Here is a 25,687-nt window from a genome sequence, read left to right on the forward strand (position 1 = left end):
CCTCTCACCCAATACCTTATCTTCTTGGTTTAGGTTTGCAGGGAAGGCACAACAGCTGGCATTTTAGAGGAGTAGGTTCCTTAGCTTGCATTTCAGGCTTCTGCCCTCTTCCAGATTTGTCCTACCTAACATGCAATCAGAAGTAAAGCTGATGTTTATATAATGTTCATCACGTATGCTGTCACTATTTAGAGTCCCAGGAGTACAGATGTGAAAGTAGCGTCATTTGGTTTATTGAAGTAATGGGAAAGAAGTTGGTTCCCAGATGAAGCACAGCAAAGTTCACCTCACTTGTGTGTCTGCGTATCCGTGCGCATAGAGGCCGTACATGCAGGGTTTGCAAACCACCATTCCCATGGTGGCACACACGCCACGACACCATGGCCGTGTGTCCCTGTGCCCATTCACCTCTGTGGAGGGGAACCTCGGGGCAGCTTGCCCCCCAGCACCTGTAAACTCCATGAGGTACACACTGTTGTTTTATATTTTAGGTTATACTCCTCCCACCCAGGTTCTTCCTTATCCAGGTCATGGTTGCTCTTCTGTGATAGGTCACTATACGAAATAGAGGTGAAGTCATGGACCATCAGTGCATTCCTTTTTCAGAGGAGGGGAGCGGGTATCGATTCTGTCATGGAGAGCAGTGTACTTCCAGCCAACAATTTATACTTCAGCCTTAAATTGTATAAAATGACATAATGGAAAATACCTGGGAAGGGGGGTGGTAAGTTAAGCATTTCAACAGAAACAGAACACCTTCGGCAAACCATTATACAATTAGTCCATTGTCCTGGACTTAAAAAAACTTTCCAGCACTGAAAAAAAAAAAAAAAAGGCATTTAAAAAGGTATATTGAAAAAGCCTTTGCTCAGCTTAAGTTTGAGAGAGAAATGCCAAGAATTCAAAACTCTGGCAGGCTGTTTCACTTCCTTTTTAATTTATTTTTTTAACCTTTAATTTAGGAAAGAAGTTCTTGTAGTGATCTGTCAGCAAGTGGTTCTCCTACCTCGATGCATTCTTTAAGATTTTTTTTAATTTATTTTTTCTTTTAGAGAGTCCATACACAGTGTGGTGTGTGTGGAGGGGAGAGGGAGAAGCAGACTCCCCACTGAGCAGGGAGCTGGACTCTGGAATTGATACCATGACCCTAGGATCCTGACCCTTAACTAACTGAGCCACATGGGTGCCCCAAACTCACTACATTCTATAGGTCATGTAAAGCTGGATGCCTTCCTGACATTCCTGCCTGAGCTGGCCCTATAGGTCATGTAGAGCTGGATGCCTTCCTGACATTCCTGCCTGAGCTGGCCCTGCCTCTGACAGGGATGGGGAAGGTTTTTAGCTATATGTTCAGATGTTCCCACCCTCTTCGGAAAAGAGAGAAGAAAAAAAACCCACGTATATAAAATAATTAAGTTCTGGGCAGTGAAGTACGAAGGGTTAGTGTGAGAGTAAGAATTTCTTCCCTTTGTTATGGAGGATGGGTTCTTGAAGTATGGTTGGAAGTATGGAGACTGGGAATTAGTAACTAAGTAGGCATTGGCCATGGTCTTCACAGGCACACAGGAAAGAAGCTGTCCTGACCAGAAGAGTCAGGTCATCAGTACAGACAGGGTTTGCAGAGAATGAGCTGAGGAGGGCTTTGAAAGCCAGACTGAGATGTCTGTATGATGATCGAACCAACATCCACAAGAGGTATTTTCCCTGTAGCTTCCAAGTATTCCAGTTGCTCCTGTCCTCTGTCTTTAGGGAGACAGGAGAAAGGAAGTAGGAATGGGAATATTGAGTCATATGAGCACTAACTTTTGAAACCATCTGAACCAAATAAATTTGGTATTATTTTCTAAGTGAGAATGTTCGGCTGTCTCCTTCGATGAGCACAGGTCAATTCTGGTCGCGTCTCATCACAGGATCTAGAATCCTCACAACCTGACAAGGGTAGAGACATCAGACCAAGGTTGCTTTGGCCATTTTGCCCCTGTTCGAAAGCACTTTATCACATTCTTGGTGTAAACAGCTGATTTCTTATTTCACCAGTCTTACAGTTGAAATCAAGAGTCTGTCCGTCACAGGTGTACAAAGATGTCCTTGTAACCCATCAATAGAAAAATGACACCATCTGTTGGCAATGTACAAAATGACAGCATGAAGATGTCATTGAGGGTCAGGTGTTCAATCTTGAGTTTACAAAGGGGTCTGACTTTTGATTGTTGAGAAGACAAGGATGGAAATAGGAAAACTGATACCGATAAATTGCCTTTCAGATACTCTTGTTTCAAACAGGTAAAATGTTTGTGTATATAAATCTCAGAATGGTAGGAAAAGAAACAACCCAGAAGTTGTGGCCCCGTGTTGAAGGTGATAGTAAATAAACTGGTTTTTGTCATATACCTTGTGGTATGATTTATGGAGGTACAAACACATTTATCAGCCAGGGGTGGGGGGAGGGCGGGTAGGGGTGGCTGTGGGGTGGGAGACGCTTGTTGGTTCTTCCCACGATAACCTAAAAATCCAATTGCCTGGTAAACTGCTGTGCTCTTAAACCTCTTGTGTGTGCCCCTGATTTTCATATTCATGAAGCTCATATATGTATCTTTAAAAAAAAAATAAAGCAGAGACCCAGCTTAACAGAAAAACTCGCCCATTCCTTTGACAGAGGATTTTCGGTTAATTTATGCAGGCCCCTATGCTCTTCAGCATTTTCCCCACTGGTTGCTAAGCAACCATTTGAGTTACTGCGCATGCCTTTTTTATGATAACTGTCATTATGAATATTTTTTAATTATACAGCTGGGACTATGGATTAAAACAGCATATTGTCACTCATTCTTAGCCACAGCTTCTAGCATCCTTGCACACTCCTGGGCTCACCTTCTAGAATTTACATGGCCGTGATTGATGTTTATTTTTTGGTATGTCTGCCTTCACAAAGGACGTAGAGACGGCATTGTAAGGGAAGCAAGATTTTTGTGAAAAATGACTCCACCATACCTCACAAGCTGCCATTGATCTGGATAGGCCAAGTCTGATGTTAGAATCTTGAACTAAATTGGATCTTTGTTCCTTTGACCGTGCCTGCTTCTAATATTCTAAGTGATGTTAAAAGCTTATAATGCTTTATAGACTGTTTTTCAGAGTTATAAATCACTAAGCATTTGTTGCTATTAGTATTTGCTTTCAAATAAAGCTACCATGGATTTGAGGGAGGGTACCACATTAATCCCAGACACACAGGGCATCCATACTTACTAAATGTGTTCTTTTCTGCCCAAATGGCTCCATATGCACAGGAGTACAGTTAGGCAATCTGAAGGGGTTCCTCTGGCAAATAATAATAAAGGTAAGCCTGGGTCACAGTGTGTAAAATATTCTCAAGGAATAAGACAGAAAAGAAGGACACACAAAAGCTTTTCATTTGAGTTTCCAGAGTACATTCTAACATACCATTTCCTAAGTACACAGGGAGTTTGAAGACAAAGGAGCGTGGAAATAAAGCTATTGTATTTTTTTTTTTACCAACTCAATTATTATTCATTTAAAAATGGAATTGTTGGTTGAATAGGACATTTTAAATATTTCTATCAAAAAGCAGAGATGGGTTCACTCGGAAAGGAACTCACAGTGGACTTCCCATATCCGATGTGTGACAGAAGAAGGATCTAATGGCATTTTAATGTGATTTCAGAGTTAGCACAAGGAGCATTAATCTCGAGGACAGTTGTGGGATTTCTCTTGATTTAAAGGGCCCTGTGTCTATAAGCATGGGACACAGTTTGCTTTTTTGACACTTTCTGAAATCTCTTTTTGGTAGCGTATGATCGGATATGTTTTTGTTTGTTTCTCCCACCCTACAGTTCAGGGCGGCAGCTCAGTGAAGTCTTCATTCAGTTACCTTCGAGGAAGGAATTACCAGAATATTATGAATTAATTAGGAAGCCGGTGGATTTCAAAAAAATAAAGGTAGATATTTTGTTTTACAAGCTTTATAAAAAAAGAAGGATAAATTCATTGAAATGATGACAGGACTTGGCAGTGTCATCCTGTCTGACCCCTATGGACACCGCCCTCCCCCCCCACACATGCCATCTAGGGCTTGTCACTAGAATGACTCAGATATCCTTGGGCCTTTATATGTATCTTATTATGTCGAGAGCACATATTGTATGATACTGCGTTTTATTGAAGAAGTTTCAAACTCTTCCCCCCCCCCCCGCCCCCATCCTTTTGCTGTTCTGGTTTCCCATCCCCTGCTCCTCCTTCCCCCTTACAAGAAGGGACACCCAAGTGTGGTATCTCTGAATGTCACCCCCTGGAGTTGTGCAGACCTGCATCCCCTGCAGGGCGGTTGGCTGTGAAGACAAAGGGAAAAATTAGGCTTTTTTTTTTAACCAAATAATGATTTTTTGCATTTTTTTCCCCTCTCCTTTTCTTTCCTCTATTTTATTCAAAATTTGCATTAGGAAAGAATTCGTAATCACAAGTACCGGAGCCTGGGTGACCTGGAGAAAGATGTCATGCTTCTCTGTCACAATGCTCAGACGTTCAACTTGGAGGGATCCCAGGTGTGTCTGGAGTTGTCTGAAAAATGTTTAACCTTATAGGTGCTTCTGTGCTTTTAAGTGATACATTTCGTTTTCTACGGTTTGAATCATTGCTACTCCCTTGGGCAGAATCAAAAATAAGAAATAAAAGCCTACAGTTGCTAGCTAGAATGTAAGTAAATTGTGGCTTTGGCACTTCCAAATTAAGGCCAGCCCCTTTGTACCATAGCTGTGCTAGCTCCTACTGGGTGTTTCCTTCAAGGCTTGGCTTCTAATTGGAGGAATTCCAGGAAATCACTTAGTGTAATGCTTAAAAGGCTAGAAGTACAGTTTTTGCTTTTGTAGAGACTGTGAATTTGATGATACTCACCTTCGTTTCTCTGACCATAACCTTGCATCAGGAAGTGAAACTACTGTAATTTAAAACAAAACAAAACAAAAATATATCTAGAGAAAAACCACTGCCTCTGATTGCTTACAGAAAATGCTTGTCAAGCCAGCTGCAATAAAGAACTGCCCTTGCCTACTACTGTGTAGAAATGAATGACACTCAGTTGATTAGAATAACTAGGGGGAGGATTCTCTCACTTTAATTATACCCTGGTCCCACTCTCCTTTTGTAGGCGCCCCCTTTTTCTTGTCTGTATTTCTGGCCCAATGCTCTTGTATCTTGAAAAAGAAAGGAGAGGTCAGTGTGTCTGCCACCCATTACAGTGTCAAGCCACTGTTAAGTTCTTGGAGTTTCTTTCCAGATCTTGTTTTTCACCTTCATGTCAATTCTAGCCATTAAAATGGAGAGAACACCAGATTCCTTGCATAAGCTTTCTCTAAAAAGACTGTACATTTCCAGACTCATGGTGGTGTGTGACCAAAACACTAGTTCTTGAGAGCATGTCTTCTGTGTTCAAGGCATTATTCAAAGAATGCAAGAATGAACACGAGGACACAGAGGGTATGTAAGAGTCAGCAAGGATGTGTTCTGTGAATGCCCACTTGCAGTCCCTGCATAGGTTTTTGGGATCTTCATATTCTGCTGGGGCAGCATGGTACCATACATCCAGTCCCCTTCAATGCTGCAGTCTCCCTGCCCACCCACAGCCTGTCTTGCATAAGAAGTAGAGTCACACATGGCCTCTCGATTGGCTTCCTTCTTACTGCCTCCTGGATACTAGTTGCTCTCTCTCTTACCACCTTTTTCTGCCTGTCTACTACCCACCATCACCATGTGGTATTGGGTTCTAGACCGAATTCCATCTCCATAGGCTCCTTTGCAAAAATTGTATCTCTACCCTCATGCTGTAGCCACCTTCTCCACTGCTTCTCAACCTAAACAGTTTGTGGTCCAATCACAAGGGCCCCATGAACACCTGCATCCCTGGATACACATGCTGTTGCAAGAAATAGGACAGAGAGAGCCTGTGTACCCTTAATATGGTCACAAGACCACAACATCTTGCATAATGCAGTCCATGGTCATCACCAGGAAATGGACCTTGGTGCAATGCCAGAGGCATGCCCCTCCTTCTCACTTGGTTTCCTTCCCTAAAATCCTCCCCCCCCTCCTTTCTCAGCCCTGATGGAATCCTCCTCACCTGTGAATATGCAGCTGAATTCTGATTTTTGGCAAATTCTGTCCCAGAAACCCCACCCCAGAGCCCCTCCCCATCCTCTGTTCCCTTGTACTAAGTCCTTTGGTACTTCTCTCCAGGGTGCCTCATCACCTTCAAGTGTGTGGCTCCTCTTTACAATGAAGGATTCTGTTCTAGAGCCAGAGCCATTGTTTACTATGGTTTTGTATTTGTTGAAACACCTGAAATGTATCATTGTCACCATTTTTAAGGGTACAGTTCAGTAGTACTAAGTATGTTGTCTTGATTGTGCAACAGATTTCCAGAACTCTTTCATCTGGTAAAGCTGAAACTCTATACCCATGAAACACCTCCCCAGAGACAGCTCCCCCCATCCTTGGGAACCACTATTCTATTTTGTATTTCTATGAATTTGACTACTTTAGTTGCTTCATATACATGACTCAGTCAGTATGTGTGTGTCTGTGTGTGTATACATATATATATAAATTCATTTTCCATATATACTGCCTTTTAACCATCCATCCATTGATCAATGGACATGGACACTGGGTCGGCTTTGACTCTTGGCTATTTTTTTTTTAAAGATAATATTTATTTATTCATGAGAGACCCAGAGAGAGAGAGAGAGAGAGAGAGAGGCAGAGACACAGGCAGAGGGAGAAGCAGGCTTCAGGCAGGGACCAGATGTGGGACTCGATCCCAGGTCTCCAGGATCACACCCCTGGGCTGAAGGCAGGAGCTAAAACGCTGAGCCACCCGGGTTGCCCCGACTCTTGGCTATTAAGAAAATAATGTGCTGTAAACATGGCTGTGCAGCTCTCCCTTTAAGATCTTGCTCTCAGTTCTTTTGGACATATACCCAGAGGTGGGGTAGCGGGATCAAATGGTACTTCTGTTTTCAGTTTTTTGAGAAACGGGACCACTTTTGAACTTTAGGTCTTAGCAAATGCACAGGGCTGTGCTTAGGTATGTGCATACACTAAAAGTGAAGTATTGATTGGAATAGTAATGGCTGATACTGATTAATAATAAAGAACAGCTTCCATTTGTTAGGGGATTTGCATTTTAAAGAAGGTTGCTTTACCACAGTATCTGATAGAACAATTCAAATTTAGTTTTTTAAAATACTCCTTTTGTTGGCAAAATGAGAGGCTATTTTATGGAAGCTCACCATTCCCTAAGTATCTGTGCCCTTACACACACACACACACACACACACACACATTATTTCACCTGCAAATGGACTTTTTCCCCTAAGAATAAGTGTGTCTATATTTGAGTTCAGTGTTTTCCTATTGGGTTTTCTGCTGCCATAAAAGCTATTACTGATGGAAGATAACAGGATTCACGTGTAACAAAGCAGGTGTGTTCCTCGAAGAGAAGAGCACACTGTAGATGAGAATCTAGGGGGCTTCGGTTTGCAGTTTTTAACCAATGCCACTCTGACCCGCTAGATCTATGAAGACTCGATCGTCTTACAGTCTGTGTTTAAGAGTGCTCGGCAGAAAATTGCCAAAGAGGAAGAGAGTGAGGACGAAAGCAACGAAGAGGAGGAGGAGGAAGATGAGGAGGAGTCTGAGTCAGAAGGTAAGTCCAAGCCTGTGCTTCTTCCACTTCTTTGCCCTTTGCTGCCTGCATAGACGGTTCTACTGATGCTAACGAAAAACTAGAGTCCAGCAGATCTGGATTCCACTTCTTCGTCTCCTGTGTCCTCACTGGGCAACCTCAGGCAGTGTGCTTAACCCTGCTCAAGGTTGCTTTCCTTCTCTATAAAACCCAGGTACTAAAAACACCCCCATGCATGCATGGAGCTTAGCATAGGGCCAGCTGCCATGCACTCACTCACTGAATGTTGTCTCTGAAAACTCAGTGTAAAATACAATTTCTACCAACATTGCTGTTCATACCACCTATGTTATGTAACACAGTGGCCTTCTCACCTGGAGGGACTGATGGGCATTGATTCCTGGGCACCACCCCCAGAGTGTCGGTTCTATAACCTGTGTTGGGGCTTGCGAGCATTTCTAACCCATTCCCAGGGAATCCTGAGGCTGCTGGGCCCAGGACCACACTGTGAAAATCCCTGTCTTAGAAAATGATAATGGTCAAAAAGAGTTGGAAACGTGGTCCATCTTATCCATCATGGATCAGACACTGATCCCACCTTTATTTAAAATTTTGGTATTCAGGGCAGCCCTGGTGGCCCAGTGGTTTAGGGCCACCTTCGGACCGGGGTGTGATCCTGGAGACCCGGGATCGAGTCCCACATCAGGCTCCCTGCACAGAGCCTGCTTCTCCCTCTGCCTGTCTCTCTCTCTGTCATGAATAAATAAATAAAATCTTAATAAAATGGAAGAATTACTTAAAAAATAAAAAATAAAAAATTTTGGTATTCATTATGGATTTTTTTTTTTTTTTTTGCTGCATTAATTTTGAGTTTTTCAAATACTGTGTTAGTGTCTTTACTTTGATTACTGAGTTTTGGTGCCTTCAGAAATTTTTTTAAATTAAGTTTTTAATTTTAATGGCAGAATAGTTCCATACAGTGTTCTGTTAGTTTCAGGAGTACAATAATAGAGTGATTCAGCAACTCTACACTCCTCAGTGCTCTGCAGATGGGTGCTATCCTTAATCCCTATCACAGAAGTCCCCATCCCTCCATCCCCCTCTGGTAACCATCAGTTCTTTATAGTTAAGAGTTTGTTTCTTGGTTTGTCTCCTTTCCTTTGCTCGGTTGGTCTGTGTGTGTGTCTTAAATCCCAAATATGAGTGAAATCATGGTATTTGTCTTTCTCTGACTTATTTCATTTAGCAGAATACTCTAGCTCCATCCATGTCATTGCAAATGGCAAAACATCATTCTTTTTATGGCTGCATAATATTCCCGTGTGTGTGTGTGGACGTGTGCACACAACACATCTTTATCTGTTCAGAAATTTTGCACCCAAGGCAAATAACCTCTTGTGTCTTAGCTTCACCCCAGCTCTGGTTGATAACCCTTATATTGACAAGATCAAGGCTGTCCTCAAAAGTCTCAACTTTTTTTTTTTTTTTTAAGAGATTTTATTCATGAGAGACAGAGGCAGAGGGAGAAGCAGGCTCCATGCAGGGAGCCCAATGTGGGACTCGATCCTGGGTCTCCAGGATCACATCCTGGGCTGAAGGCAGGTGCTAAACCGCTGAGATACCCGGGGATCCCAAGTCTCAACTTTCTTACCGAATTATGTCCTCACCCGTACCTCCTCCCCAAGTAATAAATCCCAATGGTTTAGGGTCTACTATGTCAAACACTATAGGTAGACTTCAAATTTATTAGATTTGTTCCTGAGGACACAGTGCAGACGACTCGGAAAGTATTTTCTTAACAAAGGACAGTATGTAATTCCATGATGTGGTATACACATAACATTTTGAGAATTTGCCTTCCAGTTTTTTTCTCTCCCTATTTTCTTTATAAAAAGCCCAGCACACTGGTTCGCAGCCTAATTTTTCTATATTATGAACATTTTCCTATGGCAGTAAGTGCCTTCATATAGCAATATAAACGTTCATTAATGGAGTCTAACACAATGTATCAATCTCACTCTTAAATAATGTCCTGAAAATGTTTACCCATATATCACTGCAGACATTTTCCAAACATCTGATGTGTGCACACTGCCCCATGGCCTGGAGTTTCTATCTTTGTCAGCAGTGTGCTTGAGTGTCTCACTCCCCACACCCACACCTGTCCTCAGTGTCATTCTTCTCAATGATTCTGCCTTTTATTAATTTAACCTTTCCCAACTTTGTACAGTTATTCCCCAGTTCTGATATCCCAGCATGTGAGGTCTTTGGTCTACATAACAGACCTTAGCTAGAAAGTTCCTGATTTCAGAGCCACATCTCTAATCTGTTTTCAGAGAGCTGCCCTTTTACTCCAAGCAGTTTAGTTTGAGCTCTCTTGAGACGCAGTGTGTTAACTTGCTGTGGTCGCCGTAACAAATCACCACAAACATAGTGGCTTAACACAACATTCATTTATTAGCTCACAGTTCTGTAGAGCACAGTGTGCTGTGGGTCTCTCTGGACCAAAATCAGGGTGCCCGTGTCCTGCACTCCTCGATGGAGGCTGAAGGCGAGAACCCAGGTCCCATGCATCTTTCTCACGCTGTTTCCCTTCGACCCTCTCTTCTTCTACATCCTTTTAAAATTGAGTATATAACAGATATGTTAATTTCAGGTGTACAATCTAAGGATTCAATAGTTGTCTATATTGTAAAACGTTCACCACAGTAAATCTGGTTCAGATCCATCACCACAAATACTTAGAAATGCTTTCTTTTGCTGGGAATGTAAAAGATGTACTTGTTAGCAACTGTCACGTATACAGTATTATTAACTACAGTTAACGTGCTCTACCTTAAACCACTGGACTATTTTATACCTATAAGTTATACCTTTTGACCCCCTTTACTCATCCTCCAATCCCCACCTCTGGTAACTAGCCTCAGGGATTTTTTTTGGTTTTATTCTTAAGAATTCACATTTAAGGGGGATCCCTGGGTGGCGCAGCGGTTTAGCGCCTGCCTTTGGCCCAGGGCCCGATCCTGGAGACCCGGGATCGAGTCCCACGTCAGGCTCCCGGTGCATGGGGCCTGCTTCTCCCTCTGCCTGTGTCTCTGCCCCTCTCTCTCTCTCTCTGTGACTATCATAAATAAATTAAAAAAAAAAAAAGAATTCACATTTAAGCAAGATCATACAGTTATTTATCTTGCTCATTTCACTTAATCTAAGGCCCTCTGGGCCCATCTTGTTGCCACAAATGGCAAGATTTCATCTTCTTTATGGCTGAACAGTATTCCACTACACATGCGCGTGTGCGCGCACACACATTTTTTTTATTTACCCATCAGTGGGCACTTAGTTGTTTCAAATCTTCAGTATAAGTAATGCCACAATAAACATGGGGGTTCATCTTTTTGATTTAGTATTTTCTCTATGTAAACACCCACCCATGTAAATTGCTGGATTATGATTATTTTTAATTTTTGAGGACCCTCTATACGGTCTTCCATGGTGGCTGCACAAATTCACATCCCCATGAACAGTGTACAACGGTCCCCTTTTCTCCATATCCTCACTCAGATAATAATCTTACTTATTATAGTCTTTTTGATACTAGCTATTTTAACAGATGTGAGGGGATACCCCATTGTGGTTGTGAGCTCCCATTTCCCTGATGATGAGACATGATAAGCACCTTTTTATGTACTTGTTGCCCATCTGTGTATATCTTTGGGAAAATGTTCAATTTCTTGGCCCATTTTTGAATCAGGGTGGTTTGCTATTGAGTTACAGAAGATCTTTACAGATTTTGAATATTAACTCTGTAACAGAGAGGATATGCAGGGTTTTTTTTTTTTTCGCCCATTTGGTAGGTTGCATTTTCATTTTGTGGATGGTTTCCATTGCTGTGCAGAAACTTTTTCGCCTAATATAGTCACACTTGTTTATTTTTGCTTTTGTTGGCAATGATTTTTCAGATTGGACACCATAAACAAAGTCAAGACCAGTGTCAAGGATCTTACTGCCTGTTTTCTTCCGGGACTTTTATGGTTTCAGGTCTTAGGCTCAAGTCTTTAATCCATGTTGAAATAATTCTTGTTATATAATTTTTGTATGGTGTAAGATAGTGATCCAGTTTCATTTTTTTTCCTGTTTTCCCAGTGCCATTTACTGAAGAGACTGTCCCTTTGCCATTATACATTCTTGGCTCCTTTGTTGTTAACTGAGTGTGCTTTATTTCTGGGCTCTCTGTTCTGTTCCAGTGATGTGTCTGTTTTTAATGCCAGTACTATACAGTTTTGATTGCTATAGCTTTGTAATATAGTTTGAAATCAATGAGCGTGGTACCTCTGGCTTTGTTCTTTCTCAGGATTGCTTTGGCTACACTGGATCTTTTGTGGTTTCATACAGCTTTAAGGGATTGTTCTCTTTCTGTAAAAAAAAAAAAAAAATCCATTGGAATACTGATAGACTGCATTGAATCTACCAGTTGCTTTGGGTAATATGGACATGTTAACAATGTTTCTTCCAGTTGCTAGCACTAATATTTTTGCCATTTCTCTGTGTATGCTTCAGTTTGTTTCATTAATGTCTGATAGCTTTCAGTTTATAGGTCTTTAACCTCCGTGGTTAAATTTATTCCTAGGTATTTTATTCTTTGTGAGGCATCTGTAAATGGAATACTTTTAATTTCTTTCTGATAGCTTGTTAGTAATGTATAGAGATACAAAAGATTTTGGCATTCTGATTTTGTATCCTTCCACTGAATTCTTCAATTAGCTCTAACACATTTAATTTGAAGACTCTAGGAGAATCTTAGAGTTTTTCTATGTGTAATATTATTTGCACATAGTGATTATTTTTTTTCTTCCTTTCCAAATTTTTTTTCTTCTTCTTGCCTAACTGCTCCAGGTAGGACTTCCAATACTGTGTTGAATAAAAGTGGGAAGAGTGAACATCCTTGTTTTTGATCCTGATCTTAGAGGAATTCAGCTTTTCTCCATCAAGTATAGTATTCATTGTAGGCTTGTCATATAGGGCCTTTACTATGTTGATGTATGGTTCCTCTATATGTACTTTGTTGAGAGTTTCTTTCACAAATGGCTGTTGAATTTTTTCATGCTTTTTCTACATCTATTGAGATATCATGATTTTTATCCATTGTTTTGTTAATATGGTGCATCACATTGATTGAGTTATGGATTTGAACCATTCTTGCATCACTGAAATAAATCTCCTTTAAGATTTTATTTTTAACTAATCTTTATAAATCTTTATACCCAACATGGGGCTCAAATTTACACAAGAGTTGTGTGCTCTATCAACTGAGCCAGCCAGGCACCTTAGAATAAATTGCTCTTGATTGTGGTATATGATCCTTTTAGTATTGTTCAATTTGTATTGCTAATATTTTGTTGACAAGTTTTCCACCTGTACTCATCAGGGATACTGGCCTGTAATATTCTTTCCCTGTAGCATCCTTGTGTGGTTTTGGTACCAGCATAATACTGGCCTTGGAAAATGAGTTTGGAAGTATTTCTTCCTCTTCTTTGAGTTTGAGAGAATTGGTATTCATTTTTTTTTTTCAACGTTTAGTAGAATTCACCAGTGAAGCTATCTGGTCCCAGACTTCTGTCAATTGGGAAGTGTTTGATTACTAATTTGATCTCTTTACACAGTAATTGATCTGTTTATATTTTCTATCTTTTTACAATTCAGTCTTGGTAGGTTGTATATTCCTAGGAATTTATTTCTTCTAAGCTGTCAGATTTGTTGGCATATGAACAATTGTTCATAGTAGTCACTTAAGATCCTTTGTATTTCAGTAGTAGCAGTTGTAACTTCTCTTTCATTTTTGATTCTGAGACCTTTTTTTCTTGGTGAGCATAGCTAAAAATTCATCAATTTTGCTTGTTTTCAAAGAAACAGCTTTTTAGTTTCATTGATCTTTTCTATTATCTTTTTACTCTCCAGTTAGTTCTGCTCTGATCTAAATTATCTCCTCCTTTCCACTAAGCTTTGGACTTGTTCTATTCTTGTTCTAGTTGCTTGAGATATAAAGGTAGGTTGTTTAAGGTTTTTCTTCTTTCTTAGAAGTGCTTTTGCTGCCTAAGTTTTGGTTTACTGTGTTTTCATTTTCATTTGTCTTAAGGTATTTTATTTCTCCTTTGATTTTTGTTGTTGATCCTTGGTTGTTCAGTAACATTGTTTAATCTCCACGTGTGTGAATTTTCTAGTTTTCTTCTCATAATTGATATCTATTTTCATAGCATTTGATCAGTAAAAGGTGCTTTATATTAAAGTCTTCTTAAGATTTGCTTTGTGGCCTTACATATGTATGACTTATCCTGGAGATTAAGAAGAATGTGTATTCTATTGCTTTTGGATGAAATGTCCTGTAGGTGTCTTTGAAATCCCTCTGATCCAACATGTCACTTAGGACCGATGTTTCCTCATTTCTTTTCTGTATGGTTGATCTCTCCATTGATGTAATTGGAGTCCTAAAGTCATGTGCTATTATTGTATTGCTATCTATATCTTTCTTTAGGTCTGTTAATATTTGCTTTATGTTTTTGGGTGTGCCTATGATGGGTGCATAAACATTCACAAATGCTATATCCCCTTGGTGGATTGACCCGTTCATCATTATGTAATGATCTTTTTCTTATTGGAATTGTCTTTAAAGGTTTATTTTGTCTGATATAACTATAGCTTTCCCAGCTGTGCTTTGGCTTTGATTTGCATGGAATATCTTTTTCCATCCCTTGATTTTTGTCTGTATTTCTTTAGATCTGAATTCTTTTGTAGGCAGCAGAGTGGTGGATCTTTTTTATTGAAGTATCATTGACATACGATATCCTCTTAGTTTCAGGTGTACATCATAGTGACTTGATATTTTTATATATTACAAACCGGTCCCCACAGTAAGTCTAGTTATCCTCTGAATCCATAAAAAGTTATTACCTTATTATTGGCTGTATTCCCTATGCTGTCCATTATATCTCCAAGACTTTATTTATAAATGGAAGTTTGTACCTCTTAATATCCTTCACAACTCCTCCTCAACCTGGTAACCATTTTTTTTCCTGTAAGTGTAGTCTGTTTTATTCATTTTATTTTTTAGATTCTATATGCAAGTGAAATCAACATGGTATTTGTCTTTCTCTGCCTGACTTATTTCACTTAGCATAATAGCCTCTTGATCTATCCAAGTTGCAGTAAATGGCAGGATTTCACTTTTTTACGGCTGAGGACTTTTATTGTGTACCCATATGTCACATCTTATTTATCCACGTATCTATTGATGGATACTTAGGTATTCTTCCATATCTTGCCTGTTGCAAATGATACGGAAATGAACATAGGGCTACATCTCTCTTTGAATTCATATTTTCCTTTTTCAGATAAATACCCAGAAGTGGAATTGCTGGATCATGTGGTAATACTATTTTTAATTTTTTAAGGCATCTCCGTTATCTGTAGTGGCTGCACAAACTTACATTCCCCCCAGCAGTGCATGAGGATTCCTTTTTCTTCCACATCCTCACCAACACTTACACTTCTTTTTGATAATAGCCAATCTGACAGGTGTGAGGCACTATCTCATTGTGGTTTTGATTTATATTCCCCTGACGATGAGTGATGTTGAGCCTCTTTTCATGTGCCTGTTGGCTGGCATCTTTGGGAAAATAACCATTCAAGTCCTCTGCCCATTTTTTAACTGTGTTGTATTCGATACTAAGTTTTGTAAATTCTTTATATATTTTGGATATGAATCCCTCATTGGATGTATGATTTGCAAATATCTTTAACATTCAGTAGGTTGTCTTTTCATTTTGTTGGTGGTGTTTCCTTCACTATACAAAAGCTTTTTAGTTTGATGTAGCCCCTTTGGTTTATTTTAGCTTTTGTTGCCCTTCCCTGAAGAAACTAGCACCAAAAAGAATATTAAAACGGATGTTGAAGAGCTTACTGTGTGTTTTCTTGTAGGAGTTTGATGGTTTCAGGTCTCACATTTAACCTTTTATTGCATTTTGAATTTATTTTGTCTTTGGTATAAGATAGTGGTCCAGTTTCACCTTTTTGCATGTAGCTATCCAGTTTTCCTGTCATCATTTATTGAAGACATTGTCTTTTCCCCATTATATAGTCTTGTCCTTGTCATAGATTGACCATATAAATATGGGTTTATTTCTGAGCTCTCTATCCTATTCTATTGATCTATGTGTCTCTCTTTGTGCCAGTACTATGATGTTTTCATTATTATAGTTTGAAATCAGGGATCTTGATACCTCTGCCTTTGTTCTCAAGACTGCTTTGGCTATATGACATCCTTTGTGGTTCTATACAAATTTTAGGATTTATTTGTTCCAGTTCTATAAAAGGTGCCATTGATACTTTCATGGAGATTGTATTGAATGTTTAGATTACTGTGGATGGTATGGACATTTTAATAATACTAATTTTTCTGACCCATGAGCATGGAATATCATTCATTGTTATCTTCAATTTCTTTCATCTCTTTGGTTAAATTCATCCATAGGTATTTTCTTTTTTTGATGTAATCCTAAGTAGGATTGTTTCCTAAATATCTCTGATAGCTCATTAGCAGTACATGGAAACATAAATGATTTCCGTATGTTGATGTTTGTATTGTAACTACTTTGTCAAATCATTTATTCATTCTAAATAGTGTTTTGGTGGCGTATTGAGGCTTTTCTATATATAGTGTCAACGTCCTCTGTAAATAGTGACACTTTCACTTTTTCCTTTCCAATGTGGATGCATTTTATTTCTTCGTCTTCAGTAACTGCTCTGGTTAGGACTTCCAATACCACGTTGAATAAAAGTAGCAAGAATAGGCATCTTTGGCTTATTCTTGTTCTTAGAGAAAGAGATCTGTTTTTCACCATTTGAATAGGTTATTAGCTGTGGGGTTTTTGTATATGGTCTTCATTATGTTGAGGTATGTTCCCTGTATACCTACTTTGTTAAGAATCTTTATCCTAAATGACTGTTGCATTTTATCAGATGTGTTTTTGGCATCTATTGAGATAGAATTTTTATACTTTGTTTTGTTAATGTAGTATATTATATTCTTTTGTGGATTTGAACCATCCTGCATCCCTGAAATAAATCTCACTTGACTGGTATGTGATCTTTTAATGCATTGTTGGATTCAATTTGCTAATATTGAGAGATATTTGCTAATATTGAGAGATAGTAACAATTTGCTAATATAGAGAATCTTTGCATCTGTGTCCTTCATGTATATTAGCCTGTGTTTTCTTTTCTTGTAGTGTCTTTGTGTGGTATCAGGGTAATGCTGGCCTTAAAGAAGGAATTCTTTCAAATTCATTGTACAAGTTTTGGAATAATTGAGAAGGATAGGTTATAACTGTTGCTAGAAGTCACCTGTAAAGCTTTCTGGTCCTGGACTTAGTAATTTAAAAACCCATGAAACAGATTCAATTTCATTACTTGGATTTGCTCTATTCAGATTTTCTATTTCTTCATAATTGGGGCTTAGAAGATAGTTTCTGGGAATTGATGATTTTTTTTTTTCTGTTTTCCAACTCATTGGCATATAACTGTTTATAGCAGTTGCTTATGTGCCTTTGCATTTCTGATTTTATTTAAGCCTTTTTCTCTTAATGAGTCTGGCTAGAGGTTTATCAATTTTTTATATCATTTCAAACCATGTTTAGTTACATTGATGCATTTTATTTTTTTAGTCTCAGTTTCACTTCTTTCCTCTCTGATTTATCTTCTTTGACTAACTTTGGGCTTTCCCTTGTTTCTTGAGGTGTGCTTGTATTGCCATGAACTTCCATCTGAGAACTGCTTGTGTTGCATGCACAGATTTTGAAACCTTGTATTTCTGTTTTCAGTTGTGCAAGAGATTTTTTAAATTTCCTTTTTCATTTCTTTGTTGACTCAGTGGTTGTTGAGAATGTTTAGTAGCCACATCTTTGTGGATCTTTTATCCAGTTTCCTTCTTGTGATTTCTAGTTTCATACCGTTGTAGTTTAAAAAAAAAAAAAAAAGGACTTTCCATGATTTCATTCTTCTTAGATTTATTGAGAACTGTTCTGTGACACAACATGTTATCAGTCCTGGACAATGGTGTCTGCAGCCCTGAAAAGAATATCTTCTCCAGTGTTTGGATGGAATGTTCTCTATACATATGTTAACTTCATGTGATCTCATGTGTCATTTAAGGCCATCAACTGATGTGTAAGCAAAGTAATATACATGAAAGGTGGGGGGCTTTTACTGTCCTTTTCTTCCTTTATAGTCTTTAATATTTGCTTCATGTATTTAGGTGTTCCTATATTCAGTGCATAAATATATATGAATGTTATATTTTCTTGGATTGACCTTTTCATCATCATGCAATGCCTTTCTTTTTTCCTTTTTAAAGACTTCCCTTAGTCTAACTATTGTTGCTCTAGGTTTTCATTGGCATGGAGTTTTGTTTTGTTTTGTTCCATTCCTTCCCTCTAAGTCTGTGTATCTGTAGGCCTGGAGGAAGTTTCTTACAGGCAGCCAAGAACTGGGTCTTTTTTTTTTTTTTTTAATCCATTCAGTCAACCTGTCTTTTGGCCTCTTTAGTTCATTTATATTATTGATAGCTATGTGCTTATTGCCATTTAGTTGTTTTCTGGAATGTTTATGGTTCTTCTCTGAACCTTTCTTTTGCATTTCTTCACATCTGTGGTTTCATGACTCGGTTTAGTGGTATCCTTAGTTCTTTTGATCTTTTGTGTATTTACTGTAGGTCTTCGCTTTGTATTGCCAGGAGACTTTTATAGCAGTGTATTTTAACCTGATAACAACTTAAATTTTAACATATTCTAAAGCTCAACATCTTTACTGTCCCCTCTCTACCTTTTTAGGTTTCTTTTTTTCTTTGAGAGAGAGAGCACCAGTAGAGGGAGAGGCCAAGGGAGAGGGAAAAGCAGGCTCCTCCCTCAGCAGTTAGCCTGTTGTGGGGCTCAGTCCCAGGACCCTGAGATCATGACCCGAGCTGAAGGCAGACACTTAACCGACTGAGGCGCCCCCTCCTTGTTTTACTATGACTTTTGTCTTTTAACCTTCCTACTAACTTTACAAGTGATCAGTTCACTACCTTTACTATATATTTACAGTGAGATTTATTTTTTCCATACAATTTGCTACTAATTTGCACCCTTCATTTTTAGCTGAAAAAGTCATCACTCTTCTTATAAGGCTTGTTTGGTGTTGATGAACTTTAGCTGTTGCTTATCTGGAAAACCTCTTTCTCTCTCCAATTCTGAATGATAAACTTGCCAGGTAGAATATTCCTAGTTGGCTTTTTTTTTTTTTTTTTTTCTTTGAGCACTTTTACTGTGCCTGTAGCAGCTGCTACTTTCCGGCATAGAAAGTTTCTGCTGAAAAATCTGCTGCTACTCTTAGGGGATTTTCTTAGTACTTTTCAAGGCACTCCAGGCCCAGTTTCCTTCGGGCTTCTGTGGAACTCCCCTCTGGAGCTTTAAGTTCAGTCCTTGCATTCTCCTCTTCTGCTTTTACTGGGTACTCGTTTGCATTCTCTGCCTCTTTGTGGAAGTTCTCACTGTGTTCCCTGTCCAGTGAGCACTTTTGTGGCCATTATTTTCAACTCCTCATCTGAAACAGTCCCTAAGAAAATGGAGGTAAGGGGTCGGGGGCACCTGGGTGGCTCAGTGGTTGAGCATCTGCCTTTGGCTCAGGTCGTGATCCCAAGATCCTGGGATTGAGTCCCTCATCAGGCTCCCCACAGGGAGCCTGCTTCTCCCTCTCTCTGTGTGTCTCATGAATAAATAAAATCTTTTTTTTAAAAATGGAGGTAAGGGCAGGGGTACACCTAAGTTTTTATCTTCCTCTTTTGTTTTGAACACATTCCTGTGTCTCTTCATTTTCCTTGACTCTGTGTTGGTTTCAACCAACATGAGTCATGAGTTAAACCACCATTTTTCTCACTCTTGATAGAGATGTAACTTCCTTAGCCCTATCCCTGTTCTTTGTTAGCAGCCTCTTTTATTTTTAGTGGCAACCATGTTAAGGTTGTGCCAAAGACCAGTCATCCTCTCAAAGGGGAGGATCTCCGTGAGCTTAGATGCCAGACCCTCGGGCAGCAACTTGTCAAGTAGGTGATCATACACAGTGCTGCTGGATCCTCAGCATGAGCCAGCTGGCCACCAGAGCCAGGTGACCTCGAGATGTCCCCTGGCTGGCCATCCTCTAGGCAGCCTTTTGAGGGATACTGGCTTGCCAGAGTGTGGCAGAAGAGGAGCTCAAGGATCATGCCCACCCTGTAAGATCCTGTGCAAGGACAACTGTTTGTCCTTAGATAGATGTGGGTTTCATTAGAAACTTGCCCCACACACCACATCTGTGCCTCTTGCCCCAAAAGACTGCGATAATTGGACTCTTGCCTTTGGCTGTGCCCTGAGGGGGTCCTAACTGCTAAACCTGGGGTACCAGAGGAGTACACAAGCTCCTGTCCAAGATGTAAACTGGTAAGCCAGAGGGAAAGTGCAAAGAAGTCTCCATCCTGAGAGGGCTCCCCAGCAGACCTTGAAGTGGGCATCAAATTAGGTGCCTGCCCCTTTTAACAAAACCAAGAAGCCTCTTTCACCTAAAGTCTGAGTGGGGCTCAGTCATTGCCTGGGTCCTGAGGCAGGAGACCCACCTCTCAGCTCATTAGAGCCTCGGGACATTTTCTTACATGCAAGACCCACTGGTTTTCAAAGTTAGATGTTTTAGGGACTCCTCCTTCAGGTGCAGGTCTTAAAGGTTGGTATACCCAATGTGGGGTTCAAGCCTTTAACGCCTCTGGGAGAGTCTCCAAGTTTGGAGTTCCCTCCTGATTTGGGGTCACCCACCCCAGGGGTGGGGTTTGGGGTGAGTGTGTAGCTCAGCCTCTCCAGCCTTTTTGATGTGTTTTCCTTAGTTACCTACTGTATAGGGGTCACTCAGCTCATATGGGGGGCTTTGTTTCCTGTGGATTGGGTATGTTCTTGAGTTCAGAATGTTCCTTCATTGCCATCATGAACCAGTCCTTTCTGAAGGACTCGGGAGCTCACCTGGTTCATCCAGGATGTCTCCGCTTCTCAAGGTCAGCTGCTCTTGCCATGTAATGTCACATTTTGGGATTAGGACTGTTATTCTGCGTGCCACCCTCGATAATTAGTAGTTTCATGAGTCCATAAAGGCAATATCCTAAAGGTGGAGGATGCTATTTATAGTGCTCAGCTGCTGGTCCAGGCTTTCAGCCTGGTTCTGCCAGGCAGCCTGTCAAGTGGGTTTCCTGGAGGTTCGTGTCCACCAACACCTGAGCCTGATAGTTTTAGAGTATCCCACACACCAGGATGTACTTAAATTATGTACTTGAAAAGACATTTTCTTAAATTTTCTGTCTTGTGCCCTTTTACACTTCGCAGGGATTTTTCTGCACTACAAATGTCAGGAAGGCCTCCACCTGTATAGATAGAGATTTCACTCTTTCTTTTCACTGAGACATTTTTTTGAGGCCTTTATATCTTTAAGCATTTCTATTACTTGGTCGACCTTTTCATCTCCCATCTTTTCTTCTTTTCCTACACCACGCCAACCACCAGCCCCTACACCTTATAGTCCATTCTGAGCGGACATTTGGGTACAAGGGTTGGAAGCCTTGACTAGGAGAGAACCACTGTGCAGACTCGGGATGGGCAGAGGGCCTATGCTGGCACTACCCTTCAGAACAGCTCAGATCTCAACTGTGTTGTCAATTTTTTGTAAATGTAGTGATGGGTTCCTCCACAAAAGAAGTGTGAAAATCTCTCCTCTCTAAGCTTCCCTCTGGAGCTCTAATTCCCTCCAGGATAGTAGTATCTCTTTCTAGGTGCCTTGAGAGAGTCCCACACCTTCAGTGAGTTCATCAAGTATTCTATAGATACCCATCCCAGAACAGTGCCGTGGAACAGATGTTCCCTGTATGTTGGGCTACAACACTTACCTCCGTGGCATTGCGTGTTGAACTCTCCCACGAGTTTTTCTTTATTCCGATCCTTAGAATAGCCCTGTACAGGTGAAGAGTGCTGTCATCCTGAAGGTTAATTTAACAGGACACTTAGAAGTTTCCCATATGGATATATTCACCATACCTCCCCCAAATTCTGCTAGATCTGTCAAGAAAGAGGTTTACAGCCGCTTTGCTTTACACTGGCAAATAAAACAAAAACTGGGAACTTCAGCACCCATCACTGCCTTCCTTTATCCTGCTTAAATCATTTATAGCAGTTAAGGTAGAACATTTTCAGGCGTTGGAAAGAATGAGGCAGGTATATATCAATGGATAGAAATGTCCCACATTATGTGAGAATAAAGGCGAGGCCTCAAATTTGGGCATGCATAAAGCAAGTGGATATATGGGAACACGCGCCTGAATTCTCTATATTGTCTCGCTGTACGATTTATAAACTATAAATTGTTTTTTTTTCTAGAAATAATCACCAGGAAGAATAAGGAGATCCTAGAGATGGGGAAAGAAAGTGTTAATAATCATTTAACTTTCCATTTTGTACTTTTCTGTGCTGTTATTATTCAACTTTGAATTTTCCTTTTAAGTCAACTACTTACACAGTAACATTGGCCTTAAAAAAAAAAAAAAAGATTTATACTTAACTTTGTAAGGAAAAAGTACAATTCTGTTGAATAAACACCCACAACCCTCCCCAAGTAGGAAAGACAGCTCTGCTTATCCTGCTGAGGAAGATCCCTGTCTGACCATTAGGAAGCTGCAAAAGGACCCCCCCCACTGCCTTCCAGGGGATCTCATCCCCTAGTGTTGCCGGTTTTGGGTAACAGTGTAATTCTACTCACCAACACATCTTGGTTAGGAGGATGAAGAGGGTGCTACCAGGACGATGGACAACAGGCATAAGACGAGAACTTTTCGGGTGCTCTGGGACCTTTGGTTTGTCCTCTGCAGCATGATGATCTTCTTACTACAGGGAAGTCGAAGAACTTCCCTGCGATTCCTCACTACTGTTTTGTTTTTGTTCTAGCAAAGTCCGTTAAGGTGAAAATCAAGCTCAATAAGAAAGACGAGAAAGGCCGGGACAAAGGCAAAGGCAAGAAAAGGCCGAATCGGGGAAAAGCCAAGCCTGTAGTGAGCGATTTCGACAGTGATGAGGAGCAGGATGAAAATGTAAGTGGAACTGGCTGTGGCTGAAGCCCAGAAGCCCTCTCCACTCCTTTCCTCTCATGTAACTGCTTTATTATCCAGAAATGGAAATGTAAAGACGTAGGGAGATTTCATTACTGAGGGTTGTGAACTGAGCTTCATGATCTATAACAAAGGATTTTCGGGCTTTTGGTTAGTGCCTGTTTAACTCCTCATGTGAGCTTTCTTATCTTCCTCCCACTTAGGAATACAGTCTTCTCTCTGGCCGGGTATTTTAATATTTGAAAAATTCAGGAGCAGGTATAGAACCAACCCCTGAAAGACTCACCTTGCCCACTTGTGTCATCGTTAATGCTTGCATGAGCCTCCTCAGAGAGCTCTGTCCCTTGCAGCCTAGCTGAGAAACCAGTGCCTAGACTCTGTGGGTCACAGAAGCAAACAGGGTAACTGGGTCTAGTGCACTGGCCCCAGATGCAGGCGACACGTGGCAGCACTGGAGAGACTTTTGCTACTTTGCCTTGGGAAGTGCCTTCATGGTACTCATTTTCCAGGAGACCTCAGGTTCTGTATCACCAACCCCCCTACCTTTCCCCACCCCCCCCCCCACCTCTGGATTTAGTCTGCAGGCTAATTTGGTTTTCCTGCAGGAAATGTACTGCCCTTTGAGTCTGATGAAAAACATGTGAGAATTCTTAAGCCACCCCACCCAGCCTTCACCCTTGGCCCAGACTTTTTCAAATATACTTAACAATGCTGTGTTTTCTTTAAGAGACTTACCCATGAAGTAGGCAGCAAACGCATGGTCCTTTTTATCTCTGGTGGATTTTCTAAGCCCATCGTGCTAAAAATAAGAGTTATTAGCCTTGAAACTTTTCATGCCAAAGAGAAAGAGAGCAAGACAGTGGTACAGATGGCAGGTTGTGCTCTGGAATTCCCCAGCAGGAGCTCCTACCACAGAATGAGGAAACGGGTGAACTCTTTCCAAAATGTCATTTCTTTTCTACTCTGCCTCTGGAGGGTCTACTATATCTTTTTCTTATGTGTGATTTCATTTTTATCATATTTTTATTTTTAGGAACAGTCAGAAGCAAGTGGGACTGATGATGAGTGATCAGTATGGACCTTCCCCGCCCCCTCGGTAGAACTGAACTCCTTCCTCCCCTCTCTCATTTCTACCCAGTGAGTTCACTTGTCCTATGGGCACTGGGTTATTTCTGTATCATCATCATCTATAAACTAGCTTTAGGATAGTGCCAGACAAACATATGATATCATGGTGTAAAAACACACAACACACACAGACACACACACAAATATTTGTAACATATTGTGACCAAATGGGCCTCAAAGATTCAAAGATTAAAAACAGACAAAGCTTTTGATGGAATATATGTGGGTGGATAGTATATTTCTATGGGTGGGTCTAATTTGGTAACGGTTTGATTGTGCCTGGTTTTACCACCTGTTCAGATGAGAAGATTTTTTTGTCTTTTTGTAGCACTGATAACCAGGAGAAGCCATTAAAAGCCACTGGTTATTTTATTTTTCATCAGGCAATTTTCAAGGTTTTAATTTGTTTGGTATCTTTTTTTTTTTTTTTTTTTACACTGTGGTACATATAAGCAACTTTAATAGGTGATAAATGTACAGTAGTTAGACTTCACCTGCATAGACATTTTTCCATTTTATGCTCTATGATCTGAAAAAATGCTTTTTGAACTGTATAAGATTTATGTCTACTGTAAACATTGCTTAATTTTTTTTTGCTCTTGATTTAAACAAAAAAAAGTTTTGTTGAAAACGCTATTGAATATTGCAATCTATATAGTGTATTGGATGGCTTCTTTTGTCAACCTGATCTCCTATGTTACCAATGTGTATCGTCTCCTTCTCCCTAAAGTGTACTTAATCTTTGCTTTCTTTGCACAATGTCTTTGGTTGCAAGTCATAAGCCTGAGGCAAATAAAATTCCAGTAATTTCCAAGAATGTGGTGTTGGTGCTTTCCTAATAAAGAGATAATTTAGCTCAACAAACACTGCCTCTTGTTTTTTGAGTTCTAAGGGATTGAAACCCTGGTGCCTGAGTCTCCTGCAGAGGGCTGGGCAGTCTCTGGCTACAGAACACTTGTAGGGGGGGAGCGGGGAAAGGATCAAGAGAGCCAGTCTCTTGGAATGAGGCAGGTTTATCACAAAGAGAAGAGGCTAATCTCAAGCAATAGGAAGCATGTTGCCATGGGCCAAACCACACTAAGTCCCTGCTCAATCTTTTCCAGTGCTTTAAATTGTTTACTAGCCCAATAAGCTATATGGCAATACAGATTTATAGTGTATTATAATATGGATGTAATAAATCTGTATTAGTTTAATTTTTAAATATTTCACAAGTGCTCAAGTGAAAAACAGGTTCCATGTACCCATATACTCTACCAAGATGCAACAATGATTAATATTTTGTCCCACTCTCCATTAAACTATTTTGAAACTAAGTCACAGCCATCATGACACTTCACCCCTCAATACTTGAGCACAAAACTACGATTAAAGCCATCTCCTGCCTCCCCCAATCCTTCTTTCATACTAAAGAAATACTTTCATACTTCTCATACTTTCCTAGTATCTCCTGTGGAATCATAGTCCTGTTTCCCCAACTGTCCCAAAACTGTCATGCACTTACTTGTTTTTAAAAGTTTTCAAAGAACTCATTACTGCAGGGACCAAGATAGAAGCGTTTTCTCTGCTCTCGAGGAGGTTGATGACAACTACCTTCCTTAGAATCGCCCAAGGAGAATGCCACTACTCTTGCTTTCCTAACATGAAGAATCACCAAGGCATCC

The 25,687-nt window shown here is 40.2% G+C and overlaps 1 protein-coding gene across 5 annotated transcripts in view; it reads left to right on the forward strand.

Annotated features, from left to right (window-relative positions):
- The window catches only part of SMARCA2 (SWI/SNF related, matrix associated, actin dependent regulator of chromatin, subfamily a, member 2), a 174,898-nt gene extending 150,011 nt beyond the window's left edge, over positions 1–24,887 (forward strand). For all 5 annotated transcript variants that reach the window (XM_038527166.1, XM_038527167.1, XM_038527168.1 and 2 more), the window contains 5 exons: positions 3,855–3,960; positions 4,461–4,562; positions 7,588–7,720; positions 22,735–22,877; positions 23,929–24,887. In XM_038527166.1, the coding sequence (XP_038383094.1) occupies positions 3,855–3,960; positions 4,461–4,562; positions 7,588–7,720; positions 22,735–22,877; positions 23,929–23,964 (520 nt within the window). In that variant the 3' untranslated portion in view covers positions 23,965–24,887. The remainder of the gene's footprint in view (positions 1–3,854; positions 3,961–4,460; positions 4,563–7,587; positions 7,721–22,734; positions 22,878–23,928) is intronic.
- Positions 24,888–25,687: the final 800 nt, after the last annotated feature.

The sequence above is a fragment of the Canis lupus genome, chromosome 1 (assembly GCF_011100685.1).
Source record: "Canis lupus familiaris isolate Mischka breed German Shepherd chromosome 1, alternate assembly UU_Cfam_GSD_1.0, whole genome shotgun sequence".
In the NCBI taxonomy this organism is placed as follows: domain Eukaryota; kingdom Metazoa; phylum Chordata; class Mammalia; order Carnivora; family Canidae; genus Canis; species Canis lupus.